Source organism: Accipiter gentilis, chromosome 33, assembly GCF_929443795.1.
Source record: "Accipiter gentilis chromosome 33, bAccGen1.1, whole genome shotgun sequence".
NCBI classification, from domain to species: Eukaryota; Metazoa; Chordata; class Aves; order Accipitriformes; family Accipitridae; genus Astur; species Astur gentilis.
In genome coordinates this window covers 16,443,117-16,466,366 of record NC_064912.1, presented here as the reverse complement: position 1 = coordinate 16,466,366, position 23,250 = coordinate 16,443,117, and the positions used below count along the sequence as shown (strand labels likewise).

The following is a 23,250-nucleotide window of genomic DNA, read 5'->3' as shown; positions in this document are numbered from 1 at the left end:
CCCCCTGCCGGAGGATGCTGTCTCTGAGCTTGCCAGGGCCCTTAGAAGATTAAACGGGGAGTTAAATTGATCTGGCTGTTCTGGATCCGGGGGATGAGATTGAAGGCCTTCAGGGGATGCGAAGAATTGAGGCTGTAAATTAAGGCTTTGAAGCAGCTGCCAGCCCCGTGGCATGGGGTGTAAATATGGCAGGGTCAGGTTTTGGGGCAGAGGGTGGTGGGTTGTGATGGCGGCAGCGGCTTGGGGCTGTGGGGATGGGGACGGGGACCGGCTGCCACTGCAGTCCATGTTCATCTGATCTGGGGGCTTCGGTTTCAGCCCGGTGTGTTCGGTTGCTTGTACCGCTGGCGTCTCGTGCGTGGCACAGAGTCAAGGCGGCTCCGGTGCCTTGGGTGTCACTGGAGCTGCCCTGGCAGACAGGGGAGGAGGCGGCAAAGATTTACACTGTCAGCACTCCCGGCTCTCAGCTGTTTGCAGCCATAAATGTGTGCATGAGAAATAGCTGCGGCTGTGCCTCGCCGCGCTGTGTGCCTCTGTGTTGTGGAGCAGAGATGGGGAAGTGTGTGCTGGAGGGGGGGGGCCCTAAGAAAGTCACCCCCGGGAAGCTGCTGCTTCTGCAGGGAGAAGATCGAGGATGTACTGATGATGGTGAGCATGGGCAGCTGGTGCTGGTACGGCAGCCGTTGTGCCGGCGGTGGGAAGGGGCCCCATGTGGTCTGGCAGCCAGCGGGTACTCGCTGTGCTTGGACTTCTCCTGGTTCCCCTCCCTCCCTGCGGGGGAAAGGGGATTCATGAGGACGTAAGTGTTTATCCAGCTGTTTGTGGCGTGGACTGGTGTCCCAGTTGGCTGCTTGTGAGGCGCCGCGAGCCGGACTGGGGAAGAGGTGACCGTGCTCCCAGCCAAGGGCGGCTGTGGCTTCTGCTCCGTGCCAGAGCCCAGCAGCCAGCTGAGACCCCGGCTGCAAATCTCCCCTGGGTGCCCAGAGTTGAAAACATCTCATGGAAATAAACCCAAAGCCTTGCTGCTGTGTTTCCCAGCCCCTCTGGGCTTGGACCAGAGGGACCGCGGGACCAGGCTTTTCGGCTTGGGCTCCTCTGTGGTCACAGCCCCTTGCGCAGCGCTGTGTGGTGCCAGCCAGCTTCCTGGCAGTGTGTCTGTCCATCATGGCCCGGGAGGATGGGGCAAGATGCCGGCGGTTGGAAATATTTCATAAGTGGCAGACACCCGTAACGGGCAGATGGGGCCGACGGGAGTTACTTCACTTCTCCCGGGGTACTGGAGGCCACTGGCTTTCTGGTGACAGGGCTGTGGCTTTTTGGGTAAAGATGGCTTGTGCCCGGGGCTTGGCTTTGGGGTGCGCTTTGCGACCTGCATCGTGTGTGGCTGCCTGCTTGCCTGTCCAGGCCACCGGGGCTGTCACACAGTTGCGTCCTGTTGCGTGATTCCCTTTGAGGTGACAGCAGGGTTGGGAGAGCCATTCCTGGGTGCTAGGAGAGGCTTTGTGGATGCTACTTTTCCCTGGTGCGTTGGTGCTGCCAGCTGGTTTGGAAAACTGGACCAGGGGAGTGAATTCCCCATTGAGTGGTGTTTCTGCGTCACTCCTGTTTGCTCTCCGTGACCCTTCGTGGGTGCCTGAGTGAGCCGTCACCTCTGCGCTGGGTCAGCAGCCAGCATGGAGGGCAGCGCAGGGATGCTGTGAAGGTGCCGTCCGGTTGCTTGTAGCCAGACTGGGGTGGAGCAGCTTTCCCAGCACTGGTGCACACATGTCACATCAGGCATATAGCCTGGACTGTCGGCTGGAGCCGTGTCCATGGGGGAGATGCGTTCAGCTCCAGCGTGTCCCCACCAGCATATCCCCATCCTGCCTGGCTCTTTCACAACCCAGGCTCGGACAGCTTGGCCAGCCGGGGATGAATTTCAGGCCTGGGGACTGGCGGGGCCAAGGTGGAGAGAGCCTGCAGGTTAAAAACTCCGGGCGACCTGTGGCATGCGGCAGCCTGCTCTGCTGCGGGCACGTCCGCCCGCCTGCCCGCATTCGCCACCTCTGCCAGACGATGTTTTCTGGCGGCTCCCTCCTCCTGGGGAGCTTTGGGCAAACCCCGAGCGGGCTGAGCACGTGGGGCCCATTTCCCTCCTGCTTCCCCCGGTACGACCTCCGGCCTCCAGACGTTTGGTGTGCGGTTTGTGCGGTTGCTGGTATCTCATCTCTCCATCAGTCACATCCCCTCTTGGTGGTGAGTCACCCGGCCATGCCTCTTCCCCCCTGCTCCCCATGCCGTTTTGGAGAGCTGAGCAAAGATGAAGAAGATGTTTTCAACTGGGCTGACACATCTGCACCCGCCAAGTTCCTCTAATAACAGCCCTTAGTGATTTATGTCTCAGTCATGCAAAGCAGGTATGTTTTATCATCTTGGAGCTGGGAAGGAGGGGCGAGGGTGTGTGTCCCCCCTCCATGCCCATCCACTACACCCACTGGAGCATGACAGGGGGAGCTCAGCAGGGACGTGCATTTTGGCTGCTGGCTGTTGCCTTCCTGAAGGGTTAAGGTGGCTTGAGGACAATCTCTGTGCCTCTTAAACCCTTTTACCCTCTGAGCCAGGCTGCTTTGGATTGTGCATGCCCACACTGGCAAAGCACCTGTGTGGGATTCTTGGTGGTGGTGCCTTTCCCAGGCAGCCAGAGGCTGTGCTGATGGGCACGTGCGTTTGGCTTGGCATGGCGTGGCAGGGGAAGGGAAGGGGGGCACAGCCAGTCTGGTGCTGGCAGCGCTGCCGACTCTCACCTCCCTGCCTGTGCCGTGGTGCCAGCCCGCCTCTGGGCGAGCAGTTGGCTGGAGGAGCGTGGCTTAGCCTGCTGAGACCTGTCGGCGTGTCCCTGGGCGAAGCGGATCTTGTGCTGGTTCAGCAAACGCTCTGGCCGCGGGCAGATGGAGATGGTTGTGGTTTCCCCCTTTCCCCTCCCTTTCTCCTGGCAGAAGCCCATGGTTGGGGTGAGCTGTGCGTTGCTCACTGCGGTAGAGTTTCTCCCCTTGGCATCACTTTCTGGCGCGGAGATCCAAGGAGGGAGTGACTTGCCCGCGGCTGCCTCCTGCAAATGCAGCTACTTAGCACATGGAGGAGCAGCTTCACCTCCAGGTCCTGCCCGGGGGAGTGGGGCAGCAAGTTTCGGGCTGTGTGCGAGTCTTACGCCAGCCCGTCAGCATTACTGTTGGCGGGCTGTATGGAGGAAGGGATGCTCTGGCAGTGCCTTGAGGTTGGATTTGCATTGGGTTCATCCCCAGGAAGGCTGTGGCTCGGATCCCTCTTCCCTGCCGTGGCTCTTGGCAGGGAACAGGCCAGGTAAATACAGCCTGGGCAGCTTCTCCTCTGGGCGCTTAGCAAGGGAAAACAGTGTTGCTGGTAAACCCAAGGCTGGGGTTCAGGTGGCTCTCTGGTTTTGCTACTCGTCAGCTGGGTGATGCAGGCAAATCTTTGCACCTGCCGGTGCCTCAGTTTCTCCACCTGCAAAGCTTTGGGATGTGCTTTGAGCCCCTGTGCTGGGCTTATGCCTCTCCTAGGAGCAGCGCTGCTCCCGTGGTTTGCAGGAGGTGCTGGGAAGGGCTGCCCAGTACAAGGTGGCTTTGGGGCTTGGCTGGTGGCATCAGCTCAGTTCTGCTGCTGCTTCCCAAGCTAGGGTGGTGAGACTGTCTTGCAGGGTCCCCAGCCTGTCCACCTGAACCAGTCCCCAGCTCGGACTGCGCGTGAAGCCACTTGTTACCGCTCATGCTCCCTGCTTCAGCACGGTGGCTAGAGAACCTCTGTGACAGCTTGTCTTATGCTGGGCAGGTGGAAGGGATTTCATCTGTCCTTCAGCCACTGCCATCCCAGTTTCTCATCCCCTCATTCTTTCGGCTGACCTTTCCACTACTGCTCCTCCTCCTGCAACCCCGGGCCGAGGCTGGGTCCCTGTGGTGTGATGTGATAATGCTGGTTGCGGAGGAAGCTCCAGAGCATTTGGGGCTGGGGCTGGGGCTGACCCTTATCCCTGGGTGGGATAAGATGCCGCAGGCAGGGAGCTGCCCCAGTAGGACCAGGAATGTAACCGGTACCAAAATGCCTCTTTGGGTACCAGTAGCTTAAGCTGTGTGCAGGTGTCCCTGTGCTGGATGGCAGGAATGGATCATGTCCCCTTCCTGGAGCTCTGCAGGTGGCTTGATGTCCTTGCACCATGTGCAAGTGGGGCTGCGCCATGGGCATCTGTGCATGGCGGTGTCTACAGCATGGGATGCGTCTTACCACAGTCTCCCTGCCAGTGCTCTTGGTTGCTGGAGTGGCTGCAGCCAGGATCGAGGTCTGGCTGCAAGAAGGGGCTCATGTGGGGATGTCTGGGGCCGGGGCTGCTGGGCTGGTGTGGCATGGGGTGCTCCAGGGGGTTTGCCGTGCTGCAACCATGTGCTCTGCCAGATAGGACTCACGTTCCCTCAGAAATGTGTTGCTCCTGCTCCAGACGCTGGCTTGTCGCCAGCCCAGCCGTGCCGGAGCGGTGCGGTGGAGGTGACGCGGCGGAGAGAAACATGCTGAGGAGTGGAGCTGCTCACAGCTAAGCTGGGGTAGGCGCTCCTGGGTGCTACCCAGTGATCTCCAGCCCTGGAATAAGAAAAGGTGTTTGGAAATGCTCCAATGTGAAGGTTTTGGGGTTACCAAGGAGAGGCATGAATGTGTGTGCGTGCTCAGTGCCTTCATGGCACCCAGCACAAGATTAAACATCAAGTTTTACCTGCTGGGAATGGGCTCTGTGTTGAACTTTGTGGGCACAGCAGGTCCCCTGGTCCTGCCACTGGAGGGTTGGCATGTGCGGGTGATGCCGCTGGGAGCTGTCGGGCGATGGATCTGGGCCAGGAGCTGTGCGGAGCACCGTGTCGGTGAAGCACATATGCCGGGATGCAAACATGTATGCGAAAGAGATCCTGGCTGTCTAAATAATGTGAAATATTGACTAGCTCTCGCAGATGGTGCTCCACGTGCAGCTTCGGGGACTGAACTTCTCTGTCTCCTCTTGGGTTTCGGTGTGATGTTGTTTTGATCCAGTTAGATGCTGGACTCTTGACAAACTTGTTGCCTTGTTGCTTTCAGTGAGATCATTGAATTTTGGGGAAGTTGGTTCCTAATGGGGTCTGAGGGGAAGGGAGGAGGCTTGCAGAGGGCTTGACTGGCTCCTTCAGACTCTACTGATGGCTTTTTTTCATTTTTTAATGCTTGCACCAACTGCGATGCTGGTTTTAGCAGAGCGTTGGGGTTTGTAGTATTGCGCAGATGTCGTTTGGTGGCAGTGTTGTAGAGGAATTGCTGCCTGTACCCAAAAGCTTGTGTTATTACCACTGTTACGGTGATTGTATTCATTGATGAAATGCTGCTGATGATTATTTGCTTGAGGATGTTGCTGGGGGGCCCACTCTTGGAGAAGGCCCCAGTGTCCAGGACATAATCCAGACTGCTGGCAGCAGGGCCTTGGGGACATGCTGCTTTCATATCAGCTTGTGGATGTGTAGCAGCTTTTCTGCTGTTTTGTCTTCCTCTGGGATAAGATGCTGGTTTTGGATACATGAAACTATGCTTTGTGTGAGCTGCTGTGGAGGATGCTCTTGCATTTTCCCAAAGCCTGTACCTGGTGCTGGGCAGCTGCAGCGGGGACAGGCTGTTTTGGCAAAGCTGTGCTGGCAAGAGGGTCTTATTGCTGCTCGGGAAGTGTGTTGCGGAGTGCCCTCACCCACAGGTCGCAGTACTTGTGATAAAACAGCTTATCGGCCAGGCAGTTTAGTTGTTCAGCCTGCAGATTTAAGGCTCTGCTCAGAAAGCAGTACACTCCATTTGCAGCTCACCGGTTGCAAAGTTAGAGCCTTGCAGAGGTGCAAGGGGCGAGCTGGGGTACCCTCAATGGGGGGTTGGTACCTGAAGTGGGGGCCCCGAGCAGCGCTCCCCACTGTGGGCTGTGCGCGGTGTGCGTTGCCGCATGTGTCCTCGCAGCCGCTGCTCCTGGCGTGCGAGGGACCGACAGCCACAACAGTCTGTGCTCCTGCGGGGCTTGTTCCAAGGCGGCGTGCCGCTTGGGCTGAAACATGTTTCCCTCTTCTGTTTCCCATTTTCTGCAGGCTTTTCCCATCTGCCTAACGGGCTCTACCCGTCATACATTCCCCTGAGCCACCTCGAGCCCCCCAGCGCCGGCAGTCCTCTCCTGGCCCAGCTGGGTCAGCACAGCCTCTTCGAGTCGCAGAAAGGTGAGTCTGGGTCCCCGTGTGCCATTCCCCTCGGTCACTCGGGGTGCTCACCCTGTCCTTTGGGCTGTCTTGGCTGCTGGAGCTGCTGGATGCTGGGGTGTTAAAAGGTGAAGAGCAGGAGTCCCCCGGGGTTATCATCCAGGGGTGTTTCCTGGTCTTAGCAGTAGCAAATTCTTGGATGTGGCTGTGTTGTAGGGAACCCAGCCAGGTCCCTCCTTGAAGCCCCCACGTGCTGCTGCATCGCAAGGCTCAGCATCGGAGACAGGGCTGCTCTGCATCCCATCTGGGCCATGTGGAGGTACCTGCCTGGTCTCCTCTGCTCTTGTCCTTCCTGGCCATTTCTGAAACATCCTTGAAATCCATTCCCTCCTGGTTTGCCAACTCTCACCTGTTTCTGTGTAGGACTGAAGGGGCTGGAGGCCCGTGGTGATTTTGTTTGCTTCTTCTCTGCAGATGGGTTCTACCTGTCCAGCCACGCGGGCCAGTCTGCTTTGCACCCACAGCCTCCCCTCTCAAGGACCGCAGGCAACCACACATCGAGCACTTTGCTCCGGGAGAAGGACCTTGGGCAGCTGCACAAGAGCTCGAAAGAAGGCCTTAAAGACCCTGGTGGGAAGGAGCGGGCATGCCGGAGCGATCTGTCCCTGCCATTTGCCAAGAAGGAGGGTAAGCCGAAGGAGGAACCCCGGCCCCGCAGCGTGGTAGACCTTACGCAGGACACCAAGCCCGACAGCGACCGGAAAGTGAGCGTGGTGGAGAAGGTAGTGAAGGTCGGTGAGCGTCTTTCGCCTTTCCTGGCTGAGCACATGCCAAATAGGGTCACCGGCGGCGGGGAACCCAAGTCCAAGAACCCGCTGCAGAGCTCTTCCCTCAGCAACTGCAATGGTGGCGGGGACCCCATGCTGAAGGTCCTGGGTGCTGAGCAGGACCGCTGTGCCAAGGATCCCGCTCGGCATGATGAGAACATGAGGCCTTCTGCGCACGCCCACGCTGAGCGGCTGAAGCGGGGGGAGCCCCTCCTGCCCTCCGTGGGCGCTTTGCACGTCTCCTGCAGCTGCCCGTCCCCACACCCCTCGCAGCCGGGGAAGATGACGCCGGCCACGACATTCCCTCCGCAGCCCGTCCATTCCAGCATGTACACCATCTTCCCGCCGGCCAAGGAGCTGGGGAGGGAGCACAAAGTCATCGCCCCCACCTTCGTGCCTTCGGTCGAAGCCTACGATGAGAGGAGCGGGCCCATCCAAATCGCCTCGCAGGCCCGTGACAACAAGGCGAAGGACAAGGACCTCGGGAAGGTGGGAGTGTTGCAGTCACCCACGGAGCGGTGCCTCGCAGATGCCTCCCGCACGCTCTTGTCCCAGGACTTTTCTTGCCATGGTGATGCCAAAAGGATGGAGGCTCTGAGGGAGAAGGGCTCGGTGATCAGGGCAAACTCCATGGCGCTGAAGAGACAGGTCACTTCTGAGCCCTTCCTCAACCGGCCAGGGCTGGGGTCTCCAGAGAGCAGGGAGTTCCTGACCTCCAAGGACTTGCTGAAGCCGAGTCCAGAGGCAGAGCATCGGCCCTGCGAGCGGGACCGCTTCCAGAGATCCAGCTCCAAAGAAGCGGCAAAGGTCTATGGCACTTTGGACTCCTCCCGGCAGCACCTGGACCATGGTCAGCTGAAACCGCCTGAGCAGAAGTGGAAACCCTTTGAGATGGGCAACTTTGCCACCACGCAGATGGCAGTGCTGGCCGCGCAGCACAACCACGTCACCCGGGCGGAGGAGGAAGCCAAGAAGGTCTACCTTGACCCCAGTGGCTTGCCACGGTCCTCGGTGGTGGGCTCACGGGGTGCTGCGGACGTCCTCCACCCTGCCTCGCATGGCGAAGGGTCAGCCATGCAGAGCCTCATCAAGTACAGCGGCAGCTTTGCCAAGGAGACTGCGTCCCGGCAGAGCTGCGGCAAGAAGAGCCCCTTTGGTGGCTTGGGCAACGTGAAGTTGGACTCTTCGCAGCTGGGCGCCTCCAAAGTGCAGCAGCTGCTGCTGCAGCAGCCAGCAAAGCAGCTGAAGAGGGACCCCGAGAGACCCGAGAGTGCCAAATCCTTTGGTCGTGAGAGCATCGGCTCCCAGGGCGAGGTGGAGGTGAGGCACTTGCCCGTTGGCATCGCCGTGGCCGTGGCCCGGCAGAAGGACAACAGCAGCAGCAGCAGCAGCAGCAAACTGGGACCCAGCTTGGCAGACCGGGATCGCTCGCTGTCTCTCAGCAGCATCAAAGGTAGGTTGCCCAGACCTGTCTCAGGAATTCCTTGTAGGATCTGTTCCCTGGGGAGAGCAGCCACCCAGTGTGGGCTGTGTGGCATAAGCTGAGTTTGGCATCCTCAGCTCCCTTTGCCTCCCCTTCCCAGCCAAGAGCATGCTGTAAACCACAGCAGGGAGCAAGACTTCCCCTGCAAGAGGGAGTCCCCATTCCCCCCTTCCATCCCTTCAGCCCACATCCAAGGACAACCCCTTTCCATGTGTTTGATCCCTGTTAGCAAAGGGAGTGACAGAGAAACCCCTTAACACACTTCTGTGCTGGTGTTTTAATCTCATGGTTTTGATTTAGGCTATGGTGCTGGCAGGAGGGGGATGCCTCCAGCAAGCTTTTTGGTGCTCTGTTTGGCTTGTGTAGCAAGATAACGCCTGGGGGCTGCCCAGCATGGGGAGAGCTTGACTCTGGCGTGCCAAGGAGCGATGCCAAAGCAAGCGGCCGGTGAGCAATGGTTGGGTTTCCATTTTTAGCCTTCGCCTTTCCCAGTTTTCTGCCTTTGCCCCCCTCTCCTGAACCTCAGTGGTGAGAGGCAGTTTCTCCCAGTCAGCAGCCCCTCTTCCCATTCCCATTGCCTCTCGTCACCCTCCCCATAGCCAGGCGGGAGCTGACCGAGGACCTCGTGGGCAGCACAGGGAGCTGTTTGTTCAGCCGTTCAATCGTCGCAGACCCTCCCAGCTTGCGTTAAATGTAATTTACTGAGCCGAACTAAAAGGCTGCAAACAAGGGTTGAATTCTGGCAGGCCTCTGGGCTCGTTGCTAAGTGATGCAGTTGGCTTTCAGACAGAAAACAAGACTGCTTTTCTCCTCCTCTCGCCCCCCAAATGCTGCCCCCCCTTTGTGTGCCAGGAGATATTCGTCTAATAACATTAGCTTGCTTGCACTGAGTGGACGGTGCTTGAATGTTTAGACCTTTTAAGAAGGAGAAAGCAGGCTTTAGTTGGCTAATCTGTAGTATTTGGCAAGTAAAATGCAAGTATTTAGTGCCGGGCATGGGTTGTCAAGGAAACGGACCTAAGCCTTTCCTCCATGCATAACTGATTGAATTTTTCTATGTGGTCTGTGCGTCATGTTCATATATATAGACAAAATGATCATTCACTGTCCGGACAATCATCAGTCTGTACAGAAAAGGGACCGTCCTGTTGGCAGGGTGGGGGCTAGGAGGGAATTAGAGGAATAAGAAAGTGTGTGTATTTGGATGGAGGATGAGAAAAAGATGATAAACCCATCTATAAATAACAGAGTGCAAGTAATGTGGATGGGAGAGGGAGGAGCAGAGGTAAAATAACAAAATAATGTGTTTCTAATAAAAGGCTGGGGGCGGGTGTCAGCTCACCTTGTGCCAAGGAATGGAGGGAGGCTGCAAGTTAACCAAGGGCTTGTTCCATATTGCTGACACCGAACAGGCAGTTGGGCATCGACTGGGGAAAATAAATACGAAGAGGGGCTTCAAGGGGGGAAAACCTGGGCTAGGAGGTGGAAGGGGATTTGTGTGCAAGTGGGGATGCTGGCAGAGAGGCAGGGAGGGATGCTGGGGCTCCAGAGGGATTCACGAGCCCCTGTGCCTTATGCCGTGGAGGCTGGGTAGTAAAACTGAGCAACGGAGACTGCATGGGGCATAGTTCAGTGAGTTGAGGAGGGGCTGGTTGGGGACAGCCACTGCACGCAGCGTCTTGGCAGGCTGCAAGGGCAATGTGGTGACCTTGGAAAGTCCTTCGGGAGGGAGAGGTGTGTGCCTGGTTTTAAAGCATCTTTGCTTTCTGTCTGAAGCCCATGGAAGGAGCCGTGGGGAGAGGAGCTGGGAGAGATGTTGTCTTGTTCCTGGATTCCTTCTGACAGTAAAAGCTGAGGGAATTGGAGACTTGACAGCAAAAAAACCATGGGCTGTCCAGGTTTGTGGAAATACACAGCGGAGCCCTCCTTGAAAAGACTGCCTGTCAGCAGAATAGACTTGATGTTCAGAAATGTTTTCCCGTGTGCCAAACCTTATCCATACAGGAGAGCGAGGACCCTGGAAAGGGCTGCCAGGGAGCCAGGGTGCAGCCGTGCAAGGCTGTGCTGCACCGCTGAGCCCTGCGGGGTGCAGAGCATCACTCAGGCGGAGGATGTTTTGGCAGGGAGCACCGGGAGCTGGGGGGAAGCAAACACCTTCCTCCTGGCCCCGTTAGACTGGCTGGCTGCTCACTGAAAGCAGGGCTGGGATTTAGGACTGTATGGTATCACCAAAGCGTAATACGGAGAGGGGCAGCAGGTAATTGTGGAAAAAATGCATGTGCAAGAAAGAAACTAGGGAAAAAAATGGGGAAAAGCAAGCCTAATATCAGGCGGTTGGGGTGAAGACCTTGGGTAACATAAAAGAAGGGTGGTCCCAATACCTGGTCCTGGCAGGGCCAAGCGAGGCACTGCTTTTTGCTCCTGTGAAGGTGCTTCCTAACTTCTTGCAGATGCAGCTGCTACCATGCCAGGCTGTATTTGCAAGAGCTGTTCTGATTCTGGACAAGCTATTTCTCCAGCCAAACATCCAGCCCCCCTTTATGGACTCTTACCCTCATCTGCCATATGTGTCTCTGCCTTGCCAGACCCTTTCTTGTTGCATGGCTTGGAGAGGATGCAGATTCCTGTTAATGGGTTGAATTGCAGAGCAGAACACACTGGTTTTGTGAGGGTCTGTAGTGTTGGTTCTGCCTGTTGCAGAAGGACAGGGATTCAGAGTATACTCTGTGCTCCGAGGCTGGTTTACAGGAGCAGAAGATGCTTCAGAAGGTGCAGAGATAAAATCCCCCCCCCCCCTGCAAGATGTGCTAAGCAGGACTGTGTGATTTGATGCAAGGGGTTATCTGGGCCTCGTCCCCAAGATGGGAAATCTGCCACTGTCTTTCAGCGAAAACGGTCCCGTTGGTCCTGTTGCTCTCAGGCTGGTGGCTGTCTTGTCCTGGGAGACTGGCCTGGCCTGGTGAGCGGGTCCCTTGATGGCTTGGAGACGCAAACCTCAAACCACATGCACCTCGCTGCTCTCAGGAGCCACCTTAGTGAGATATCCTGATCACATAGATAGCCTTGCCCAGTCCTTTAGGACTTGAACCTGATGTAGTCTTGGGGATAGTGGCATTTGGGTGTGCTGGCTCCCAGGATACTGCCTCTCCATGTCCAGAGGAGCAGGGACAGCTTTCCCCAGACTGTTTCTTGTGTCTGATGGTGCTGGGTTGTCTCTTAAGGGCATGGACGCTCAGAAGATGACTGTGGGGATGAGAGGAGCCGCCACCGGGACAGCCACCTCCTGGCAGGGCGCTTGGAGCGGGATCAGGAGAAGCTGCTCAGGTGAGGGTTGAAGGAAGATGGGGTCTCTTGCTGCAGTGCCACATGCCATGCTTGGGGACAGCCTGTCCGGAGGCATCCATTCTGGTGAGGCTGCTGGCACTAGCCTTGCTGGTGCTGAGAGTAGTGCTGAGTGAGGTGCCATGGGGTTATAGGCAGATCCTAAATATGCAGCAGAGAAATCCTAATAGACTGCTGCAAATCCATGCCTGCTCCAAAGGGATGGAGACATGGGATGTTTTATTCTGGACGTGATGTTAACCACCTCCATCGCAGCTCTCCTTGGCTGTCTGTCCCTGGTTTGCAAACACGCTTGTTCTGCAGACTGGTCCATAACCCTGGGCTCCTCCAGCCAGACAGTAACCTGCAGCACTTGGGCACTCTCTCACTCTCTCTCTTGCCTCCTCCAACACCAGAGAGAGCAAGGAGCTGGCAGATTTTGCCCGGATACACCCCTCTGGCTGTGCCACGAACGGTTTGAACTCCAACCTCATGGTGACGGGAGGCCCAGCCTTGACGGGCTCCGGGCGCTGGTCTGCAGACCCGGCTTCGCACTTGGCAGCCCACCCCTGGCTCCCCAGGACGGGGAGCCCCTCCATGTGGCTGGCCGGCCATCCCTACGGTGAGTGCTCTGGGAGGGAGCGATGTGTCCATGGGGTGTTCACACCGATGCAGTTCAGAGAGAGGTGTTGCTAAGTGCCCGGTGAAGCTGCTGTCTGATCACAGGGGAAAGGGAAGAAGGTCTTTTTGAGCAATCAAATGGTAAATGACTTCTTGCATCGGTAGGAGCTGCCTGCATCCCCTGAGTTGTGACTGTGGTGTTTCTTCTTCCAGGACTTGGTCACCCTTCCCTGCACCAGGGCATGACTCCAGGCTTCCCCCCTGCCATGGGGGGAGCTCTCCCTTCTGCCTACCAGTTTGCCAGAGACCCACAGTCAGGACAGCTTGTTGTGATCCCCAGCGAGCACTTGCCACACTTCGGTAAGGATGTGAGCGCGTCCCTGAGGACCATGCTGTGACAGCTGTGGAGGAAACGGGCTTTGGAGAGGACTAGATAGGACCATGGGGACCAGCAGCCACAGCTCTAGGTTGGGCATGAGCTGACCTCTTCTTAGGTGTGTTCTGGAGATGGAAATCTATAATCTTCAGCAGTGGCTCCTCATCATCTGCAGGACCCCACAGAGTTTGAGTCCTTGGTTAGGAGAATCTACTCATGGGCTCAGCCAGGGAACGTCAAACCAAGGGTGCCTGGAGAGCAAAGCAAGTCAGGCGGCGCCAGGACCCGTGGGGTGGTGGGAGTGGGACTGCCATGGGGAAGTCAGCATGCTTCCCCTTCTGCATTTCTGGTTGCGTTTCTGCATAGCCCAAATGTTTGGCATCCCTCACGCCCTGGGATTGCGGTAGAAACTTGTCCTGAGCAATCCTGAATCCTCTAGTCATCCCCATCCTTCTGCCTCCCTGACTGCATCTCTGCTCATTCCCCAGCGGAGCTGATGGACCGGGCACCTCCACTGTGGCCTGCCATGTACCCCCCGACCAGGAGCTCCCTCCAGCATGCTCACCAGCTCCAGCTCCTCTCTCATCAGCAGCTGCTGCGGCAGCACGAGCTGTACATCCTGCAGCAGCAAGCGGCCCACGCCATGGAGCTACAGAGGAGTGCCCAGCTCGTGGTACGTTTTCAAGAGCTTCTTGCTTGAGCATGAAACAAGCCTGAAGTTAGAGTGTCTGAGGGGAAGAAGCAGCTGTGCCTGTGTTGCAAGTGTGTCTCAAGGGTACAGATGCATTGAGTGATCCTGCCCTGGTCACTGGGATATGAGGCATTCAGTGCATCCTGCACAGTTAGGGTGGGGTTTGGTGTAGAGCCATTGAGCAGTGCTGTCAGGAGGGCTGCCCAGCAGCAGGGCAGCCTTGACTCCTTCCCTAGGGACGTCTCTGTTCAGTTGAGTGGTTTCATCCCTGGTCACCTCCAAACAAACCTCCTGAGCGGCTCTGAGAAGCAGCTGCAATACTGACAGCAATCACACTGGGTCCTGGAGCCAGCTCCCATTCACCAAATGATTTTGGAAGTCGTGAGCTTTCATTTGGGTGTTTTACACCCATTTAATTTTTGTAGCAGTCATCTGGTTCTCAGCCTTCATTTTACATGTGTGCTTGCTAGGCTGGAGGCTTAGAAGTAGAAGTGGTTTGCTTTGGTTGCAAGTGAAAGCTGAGACACCCTTCACATGGCTCCCAGAGCCGGGAAATTGTAAAGAAAGCTATCCCAGATCAGTGTCACCCTCCAACAGGTTGGTCTTAAAATTGTGCTGCACTGGGGAACGTGTGTTTTATTCCAGTGCATTTTTTATAAGACCATGTTTTGGTCTGGCTTGGTGATAGGTCTGTGCTGCTTTCCAGGAGCAGGTAGAGATGTCTTGCTGAGTTTCGCTCTGTTCTTGTTGCAGGAGAGGTTGAAGGCAAATGAGCAGCGTGTGGATATGGAAGAGAAGGTGACGAAGCGGAGCCTGGACAGTGCCAAATCAGGCCTTTCCTCCTCTGCCCCGGGACTGGTGCACCGAAAACCACCTGTGCTGTCTCCCAGCGCCTCCACATCCTACAGCAAGGCTGTGAGTCCACCTCCCCTCTCTCCCAGGGCCTCACCCGTGTCTGTGCTCAAAGCTGAGGTGATCCAAAAGATGGAGGAGCCACCTTCGCAGCCAGCCTACTCCTACCCTGCCACCCCCAGCTCCCATCCTTCCAGCCCGCCCCCTGCCTCTCCACCCCCTGCCCCTGCCATCCCTCCAAAGGAAGAGGCGCCCGAGACCGTGGAGAAGAAAGACCTGGAGCTGGAAAAAGAGGCTGCTGGTCCATATCAGGCCTTGTTCCCAGGTAAGAGAGCCCTGCTTTGGCAGAGTCCCGTTGTGTTTGTGCCTGCTTCCCTTTTTCTCCTCAGCTCTTTCCTGCTTCCATCCCTTCCCCTAGAGAAAACCATGTAGCTCTTCTACAAGGCAGGGGAGAGGCAAGGACCAGGGGTGGTGTGATGGACTGGGATCGATGCCTGGGTCGTAAGGGCACCTGGGGCTGTAGGCTCTCTTCTTCCCTTGGGTTGAGCCTGGGTTGATTCCCCCAGGGATGAAGTGTCAGTGGGAGAAGGATGCAAGAGGCAGATCTCTCTCCAGTTGCAGGAGAGTGCTGGGAAGGTGCAGAAGGGACCTCTGGGGTGCTGCTGCCTGTGGCACCTTGGCCAGGAGAGAGGTGCCCAAAGCAGCTACTGCTTGATAACAGGAGGAGACAAGAGATGATGAAAGCAAAGGGAACCCATCTCTATGCCTTAGTGAGAGAGAAGGTGCTTTGGAGACCCGGCTATTACACAGCCTGTCACTTCTGATATCTTGCAGAGATCCCCCCAGGATATCCATTCCAGTCCCTGCCTCCCTCCTTTGGAAGACACTATCCCTACCTCCTCCAGCCCACTGCAGCATCTGATGCAGATGGCCTGGCTCCTGACGTCCCACTGCCTGCTGAAGGCTCTGAGCACATGGAGCTTTCCCCAGAGGTCAAGCCCATCCACCTGTCTCCGTCCAAAATGCTAGAGCCCATCCAAGCAGCAGCAGAAGAGGAGTCTTTGGAAGAGAGGGTGAAATCAGAGGTGCAGATGGAGGAAAGCCAAGAAAGCATCTGTGAGCAGGACATGGGGACTCTGAACATCACCACCTCTGCAGCCGTCCCAGTGCAGAATGTGGACAATTGCAATCTCTTGCTGCATCAAGGTGAAGCCCTGGGTGCTATGGAGCAGGACCAGGAAGACCTCCAGAGCTGCCCACCTCCTTACCAGGTTGTGGCCTGCCCTGCAGAAGCAGAGGCTCAGGCAGAGACTGGGAGCGGAGCAGAAACCTGCTCCATGCACATTGACTATGACGGTTCGCTCGTGCACGCAGAGAACGAGCCACCTGAGATGGACTTGACACCCCAGCGGGAGGAGGCCTCCGTAGCCATGGAACTGCAGAGTGCCGATGTGCCCCGGGGGAGAGAGTTTCCCAACCTGCCCCCTGAGGAGGGGGAGCAGGGGCCAAAGGTCCCTTCCTACACGGAAGAGGCAATCTCTTGTCAAATCCCAGCTCTGGACATCAAGCCAGGCGACCCGCTGGCTGGGATGAACGCTTTGGTAGCTGCCACAGAAATGCCTCAGGCTTGTTCCTTGTTGACTACCACCAGTGTCACTCCATCCCAGATGAAGGTGGAGGTGTTACCTGACCAGGCCTTGGAGCACTCCTTCCTGCAAGGGATCACTTTGCTGAGTGAAATTGCAGAGATGGAGCTGGAGAAACGGAAGCAGGAAATGCAGAGTAAGTCGTGAGTGTGGAGTCTGGCCAGCCTTGGGCTAGGTTGGGTTTCTCTGCATATGGTCTTCGTGCTCTCTGTGCAAGCAGAAGAGCAGAGGCACAGGTGGGATCTCTTGCAACCTCAGCCAGGCAACAAGCGGCTGGTACTTTGGATGGGGTTGGAGCAGGGTTTTGTTGCAGTAGGCTGAGCTACGTGTGGCTTTTGTACTGCTCTCCTCTTCCAAAGGCCCTCGCCATGTCTAGACAGTTTGTGGTATGTGTAGCGGAAACAGCCCCACTTGCTGAGAGCTGCCAGGGTAACACCCTTCTGGCAGGCACTGAGTCTACAGTCTGTTGGGGTTTGGCACAAGAGGCCCCAGTAGCTCCAGATGATGCTTTCCAAGAGTTTGGCAGGTCCTGAAAAGATCTCACCTTCCAGTAACTTCCTGAGGTGAGACGTGATGGGAACTGCCAGTTGTGCCATGGCTGGGTACAACAGGAGATCTCAAGTGGGAGCCAAGGGTGGCTGGGAGGCTCCTTGGGAGCTGCCATGGTCCAGGAAAGGACATAAGCCTCTCCTTGTGCCTGCTGGAGGAGCAGTCTTGGAATGTGAACCTCTGCAGCTTTTTTTTCTGTCCTTCCTAGCAGGTCCAGAGAGTTTCCCTGTCCGGCCAACACTGGAGAGTTTGCTGGCTGCCAGCACCCACATGCTCATGGAAGTACTTTCCACCCCCTTTATGGAAAGTCTGAAAACCATCCGGCTGCCTCGAGAACTGAATCCCAACAAAAAGTACAGCTGGATGCAGAAGAAAGATGAACCCGTAAGTAGCTCTTAGTGTGGCTGAGCCTGAAAAGCCACAGTGCATCCACTCACTGCAGCTTGCTCTTCCAGCCACAGTTTGCCACCTGGCTTGTGCTGCCCTTCTGCATTGAAGTGACTCGGTGCTTCCCTCACATCACGTTTGTAGCTGCACAGGAGTCGATGTGGTGCGATTTAGCTTCCTCCCTTGTTTGTGAATCAACACCATTGAATTCAGCAGGACCCTCGGCAGCCCTGGAAGGGGTGTTTGTAATACAAAGCCAGCAGGAACTTGTATGTTACTGCTTTGGCAGGAGGGGATAAAAATAGTGTCAGGAGGGTTCTTTCTTGTTTTTTTCTTTGCTGACTCTTCCCCATGGGAGAGACTGACAAATTATTTTGTACTCAGCAAGTAAGTGTTCCAAGACAGGGAATATTTTGATTGGTCTTTTTAAATAAGGGAAAAGAGACTCCATTTGTGTATTTTATCCTGCAGGTTCTTTTCCAGGGTTGCTCTCCCTCAGAGCTGATACCATCACATGCACAAGCCACAGAACATCTTTGTTCAGCTGGTTTTGCTTGGATACTGCTCTAGGGCTGTGCTTGTTGTGGGCAAGGGTGCTCCGCTCCACTGTAAGCATGAAGGGCTTCCCTGCCAGGCTGTGGATCTTGGCCATTGCAAGGGCACCCCAGCGTGCACCACCCCAGTCTAGGTGAGGGCCTGGATGTGTCCTGACCTTTTCGCCCCCTCTTGCCTCCCCACCCTAGATGTACTCCATCAAATCGGCCATCGAGAACATGGACGCGATGGAGCTGGACTACAGGATGAGGCTGGCGGAGCTGCAGCGGCGGTACAAGGAGAAGCAGCGGGAGCTGGTGAAGCTGCAGCGCCGCAGGGACTCTGAGTAAGTCGCAGGCTGCTCACTCGGTCTGTTTTTTTCCAGCTGGGCACTTTCACTGCCCCTCAGTCTGGGAGAGAAAACAGCCCTCCATCCCTCCCTGTCTTCTCTCCTCTCCTCCTGGTACGGCCCGCCAGAGCTTTGCACAACACACTCCTAGGCTATGTGACACAACAACCTGATCACTGGTGAATGCAGCTGGGAGACCGTATTAGAGACAACCTTGGCTTCAGCAGCTCAGTTTAGCAGTTTGGTGGCAGGCGAAGGTTCTGGGTTGGCTCCCGTTCTTGCTTGCTTTCTTTTAATTTTTTTCCCTTTTTTTTCTTTTTGGATTTATTTGCTTTAGTTTTTTTTCCCTGTTTGTTTTGCTTTTTGGTTGCAAAATTTGATTTTGCTTTTTTTTTTCTTTGCTTTTTTTTTTTTTGTTGCCTTGGTTAACAGTGAAGCGTATGGTTTTTTTAAAGGGAAAAGCATGACGAGAAAAGTAGAAGCTTGGCGAGAAGAGGCCCTGGAAGGCCCAGGAAGAGGAAACTTGGATCAAGCGCTCTGTCACCCATTAAGGAGAGAGGGAAGAGTGACAGCAAGAGTGGAAAGTAAGGCTGGAATTCGGGGAAGACGGGAAAATGACAGGGTCGCTGCACCAGGGTCTTACTTGGGGAGAGCATCTCGGATGCAGCGGGGGCTTGCTGTGGCGTTGTGTTGGCAGGCCGGTCTCTGGCAGCAGTGGTGTTGTGGAAGCGTGTGCATTTAATGTGAGTGTGTCCTTACAGTGCGAATACGGTGCCAGCGTCCTCCCTCCCCGCTGGTAGAGCACGTGTCTGTGGTGCTGGGTGCAAGCAGGACAGGCTGAGTTGAGCAGCAGTGAGGTGATACGGAGCAGCTGGCTGGGCAGGGACCTGTAGGTGAGCTCTTGGTGTTGGGGAGCGTGTCCTCGTGTGTTTTCAGGAGAGTGGACAGTGCAAGCGGGTGCTGTAGAGCTAATTGCAGGGATGTTGATGTAAAAAACTGCAAGGACAGGGCTCTTCCAGGTTATCTACTTTGTAGGGCCTTTCTGCTGTGTTTCTGTTGTCTTCATCTCTGTTCCCTTAATCAGTGGGAGTTGGTTTCGCCTGACCTCTCTCTTTCAAGCGTCTGGATCATTCTCTCTTCTGCTTTTTTCTCTTTTGCAAGTCCAGCTGCTCTTGTTTGGATGCCTGGATCTTGCCACTGTTGGCCATCTAACCATCCATAGATGGCCATGTCTCTGCAATGGGAAGGCACTTCCAAGCTGCCTTCCTGCGTGCTATGTATTTTTGCAAATGTCCTTTCAAGACTACAGATTAGATTCAGGTGCCCAGCTCCCACTGACCATGCGCTTCTGAAAATCTGTCTTCTTGGTGGCTTTGTGTTTTGCTTTTCGTGTTTGGGTGGCTGGACAGGCTGGAGGCATCCAGAGGTGGCTGGAGTTGTGCATGTGTGCGTGCGTGATCGTGCTGCGTATGCATGTCCCCGCATCACAGGAATGCTTGAGCAGCCTGGCGTGGGAGACGGAGATGCACCCTCAGCCAGTGTCCAGGGCCTGAGGTGTTGGTTTAGCTGTCTGCAGAGGTCAGCAGAGAGGACGGAGGGGAGGGGAAATGCCTGGAAGCTGAGGAGGCTGCCCTGTGTCAGTGGCTTTGTGGTGGTAGTATGACCTGGGCCAGCAGGCTTAGTGTGGAGGAAGCGGCGTATGAGAGTTTTTAGTGGAGGCTTGGTACAGGTCTTGACGTGTTGACTGATCATCCATCAGGTAGTTACTAGAGACAGCTGGGGAGCAGTGAAAGTTGTGCTTATAGTCTCACCTACTTTATTTTTTGGTTTTTTTTAATGATTTATTTACCCTCTCCTTTCCCCCCAAATCCGAAAGTGAGACCAAAGACATAGATCACAAATGCCTCTTGCAGGGGGGCCAGGCTTGTAAGGCAGATTGCCTGTACTTTGAGCAAGCCAGTCCCTACAGTGCCCTTGTCCCTGCATGTCACCTTGCGTGGCAGTTCCTTACCACCTCCTTGCTCATAGCCGAGCAACCAGAGCAAGTGTCTGGGCAGTGAGGCACTTCCCTGGGCCTTGGGAATCTCTCTCTGCACCTACAGAGTCCATGAAAGTAGAGGTGGGAAGAGACTGATAGGGCCAGCTCAGCTGCCTATCCTTCCCTCTGCTATTCTGTACCAAATCAGGCACTTTTCGGTGGCTGTTGCTCAAGACACCAAATACTTCATTTCAGAGACCACCTTGCAGGTCTCTGATTTCAGGCACTCTCATCTGTGCTGGTGGCCAAGAGTGTGCACGAAGGGCTCCTTGGCTCTCCTGTTTGGTGGAAAACCTTGTCCAAACTGCTGTCACTTCACAGTGGACTTGGCTCCAGCTGAGGATCTCCACTGTCCTAGGAGGCATTTAACCTCAATTTTGAGCTTGGTGGGGATCACAGGGAGGAAAGCCCCCCCACCCTGACCCATCCTGTGCTTGGCTTGCAGACTGAGCAAGTCCTTGCTGCTCTCCGAAGACTCTGAGACTGGCGAGGGCATGAAGAAGAGGCACAAAGGGGCCCTCCCGGAGGAGGACGAGGATGTGGAGAGCGGCAGTGGCAAGATGAAAGGGAGGAACCAGAGCTGGGAAGAGCATGATGTGGCTCCCAGCTTCTCAAATGAGGTCAGTGCCCTCATGGGGAATATAGAGCCACAGGCCAAAAGCAGATCTCTTTCCTGCTTTGCTAGTGTTGGCTTGCAGTGGATAACTCCTCCTGATCTTAGAACGTCTGTTCTCAGTTCACATGGGTTTAGAAGCTCTCCATGAGAGGACTATGCAGCGGAGGGGTGTTTGCAAAGGCTAACATTGGCTTATGGAGGTTGGACCTCTTTGGTAGGTAGCAGAGAGGCAAGCGCCTTCAAGCCAGCCAGAGCATCACAGTGTTGCACTAGCTCTGAATCCAGAGCAGTGCTTGTCTTACCCCTTTGCCTGTCGAGATAGTGGAGGGGAATGGACTTCCTGAAACGAGGGAGCAAAGGGAGCACAACCTTGCTATTTTAAATGCAGGGTTTTCTTATGCTCCTGTTGAGGCAATGAGATGTTTACTGGAGCTTTAAGCTGCTGATGAAATCCAAAATGCATACAGGCAAAGTACTGAGTTACAGCTGCTGTTATCTAGCAGTAGCACATGTAAAGTATATTTACTTTTTTCAAGAAGCAAGAAAATACTGAAGAGGATGTGACAGCACTGGCTGTAATGCAGTGGTGCTGATGCTCTTGCTCAGAGGTATTTGGGTCTTTTTTGGCATCCCAGCCTCTGGAGCTGTTTGATTATGTGGAAATCCGTATTTATTTGGCTGGGGTTTTGGGTAAAGAAGATTTTTAATCCTCGTGATACGGAAAAAAGCTTGTAAAACCAACCCAAACATATCCTAAAAACCAGGAGGTGTTGAGAAAAAAGAACTCCAAAACATGTTCTGTGAACATATTTCTTTTGGAAGAAAATGCAATTTCTCTAAGTTAATCTTGCAATTTTGTAGTGCTTGATAACAGTAAAGCTGTGCTGTTTGCTGACATCTTCCTCTTCTTCCTCCATAGCACCATGGTGGGTTATGGCAACGGGGGCATAAGACCATCATTTTGAGGCCTTACTAACTAGCGTGCATGAGAGACTGTTATGAGGGCTAGTAAAATCCCTCAGGCCTGTCATATCTGCTCTGTATTCACCTGTGTCTCTTCCTTTCACCTCAGCAGTTAAAGCTCAAAAAGAAGAAGGTGCCATCGGATCAGGAGCAGCTGGCCAGCAAGCTTGACAAGGCCCTGTCGCTCACCAAACAAGACAAGCTCAAATCCCCCTTCAAGTTTGCTGACAGCTCTGGGGGAAAGCCGAAAACTAGTGGAGGTGGCAGCAGGTACCTCCCACCCCACGAGGCTCTGCCGAGCAAGGAGGAGAAGAAGAGCCTGGCCAAGAACCTGGGCCTGTCACTGAAAACCACCAAGGAAGGTAAAAACAAAGTGGCTGCCAAAATGAAGAAGATGGAGGTGGGGTTAAAAGTCAAAAATCAGCTCAAGGTTTCCCATTCACCAGCAATATCTGAAGTTAGCAGCTACTCTTATAGTAAGTAACCCCTCATTTATCTCTTCTTACAGTGTAATCTTTTGTGGGGGCTTGTGGTGGGCGTTTCTGGCCTCTTGGAAGGGGTCTTGGAGGTGGAGCTGGTTTTGCTCACGAGTGAAAGGTGACCTCCTCCCTGGCTAATCAATGCTGCTGCATCTTTGGGGTCAGCATGTATTGTCCGCCCAACTTGCTGTCCAAGAGGTAGCCAATACCAGTTTGTTTCTAACTGGCCTGTGTTGTACTGATGGTCAATAGGGAAAAATGGTTTAAAAAAGAAGTTGACCTACATTCTTGCTTTTGGTGGGAGTAGACACTCTCCTTCTACCTGTCAGATGAGTACTCATACCCTCTGCTCCAGGAGGTGGTTAACAGTTGACTTCTGAAGTCTTGTTGAGTTGGGTGGGATTGGCTTTAGGATTATGCCATGGAGTCAGTTGGAGAAGGCAAAGTTTACCAGGGGGCTCTGATGTTCATGAGCATCCTGCTGCCCTTCAGTGTCGTGGCTTGGTTCCTGGCTACTGTGCTCAGCCTTCCCATCTGTCTCATCAGTGTTAGTCTCCACCCCAGCATCCTGTGTACGGATTGCTATTTCTGAACCCAAAGTGCACCTGAGGCAAAGGTTCCTGCAACTGAGCAGACCTAGGGACCCCACTTACAGAAGGAAAAATCTGAATTGCAGATAGTGTTGGGAAGACAGTAGAACCAGAGGTAGAAGAGTCTTTAATGGTTCAGGCAGACAATGGGGCAGAGAGCATGTGAGGGACTTGGAGTTTATGGTCTGAGGCCTGGTCGTGTAATTGTCTTAGCTCACTTGTGTACACATCTTTTCCTTTGCTTGCAGCTATTTAAGTCCCATGTTAAAACCCTTATGGGGTGTTTGTATGCATAACAAATATATCTCTCAGTGCAACACCGGTTTAGAAATTTCACTAATGGGGAAGATGATGAGCTAGTGATTCTCCAACGGAACAAATGTTTGGCATGAAATTAGCCATTTACATGGCAAAATAGGACCCATTGTGTCCAGTGGACTTGAACACAGCCTTTGGCTGATCATGCTGTACACACCACCCAATAGTTCTGTTCTTGAATGTGCTTCACTCCCAAGGACAGACACATGGCTCCTGAGCTGGGAGCTCCGGAGCTAATGGGGAGAGGAGACATGGGCTATTGCTGGAGCTAAAAGCCTTGGCTTGTGGCAGAGCGAGCTTTTGCTGTGCCCTTGCACTTGGTACTGGGGTTTCATGAACAAAAACTCTCTCCCGGACCTAAGGGAGCTTCTGTCTAA

The 23,250-nt window shown here is 54.9% G+C and overlaps 1 protein-coding gene across 4 annotated transcripts in view; it reads left to right on the top strand.

The window, feature by feature from the left end:
• Positions 1 to 23,250, top strand: part of TNRC18 (trinucleotide repeat containing 18) — a 57,241-nt gene that overhangs the window by 11,437 nt on the left and 22,554 nt on the right. The window contains exons 2-14 of one of the 4 annotated variants that reach the window (XM_049835503.1): positions 6,129 to 6,254; positions 6,708 to 8,513; positions 11,765 to 11,867; positions 12,281 to 12,486; positions 12,699 to 12,845; positions 13,350 to 13,534; positions 14,306 to 14,729; positions 15,239 to 16,186; positions 16,808 to 16,983; positions 17,730 to 17,866; positions 18,325 to 18,453; positions 20,353 to 20,527; positions 21,599 to 21,962. In XM_049835503.1, the coding sequence (XP_049691460.1) occupies positions 6,129 to 6,254; positions 6,708 to 8,513; positions 11,765 to 11,867; positions 12,281 to 12,486; positions 12,699 to 12,845; positions 13,350 to 13,534; positions 14,306 to 14,729; positions 15,239 to 16,186; positions 16,808 to 16,983; positions 17,730 to 17,866; positions 18,325 to 18,453; positions 20,353 to 20,527; positions 21,599 to 21,962 (4,926 nt within the window). Of the gene's footprint in view, positions 1 to 6,128; positions 6,255 to 6,707; positions 8,514 to 11,764; positions 11,868 to 12,280; positions 12,487 to 12,698; positions 12,846 to 13,349; positions 13,535 to 14,305; positions 14,730 to 15,238; positions 16,187 to 16,807; positions 16,984 to 17,729; positions 17,867 to 18,324; positions 18,454 to 20,352; positions 20,528 to 21,595; positions 21,963 to 23,250 lie in introns of all 4 variants that reach the window. The other 3 variants (XM_049835502.1, XM_049835501.1, XM_049835504.1) reach the window with 3 other exon arrangements.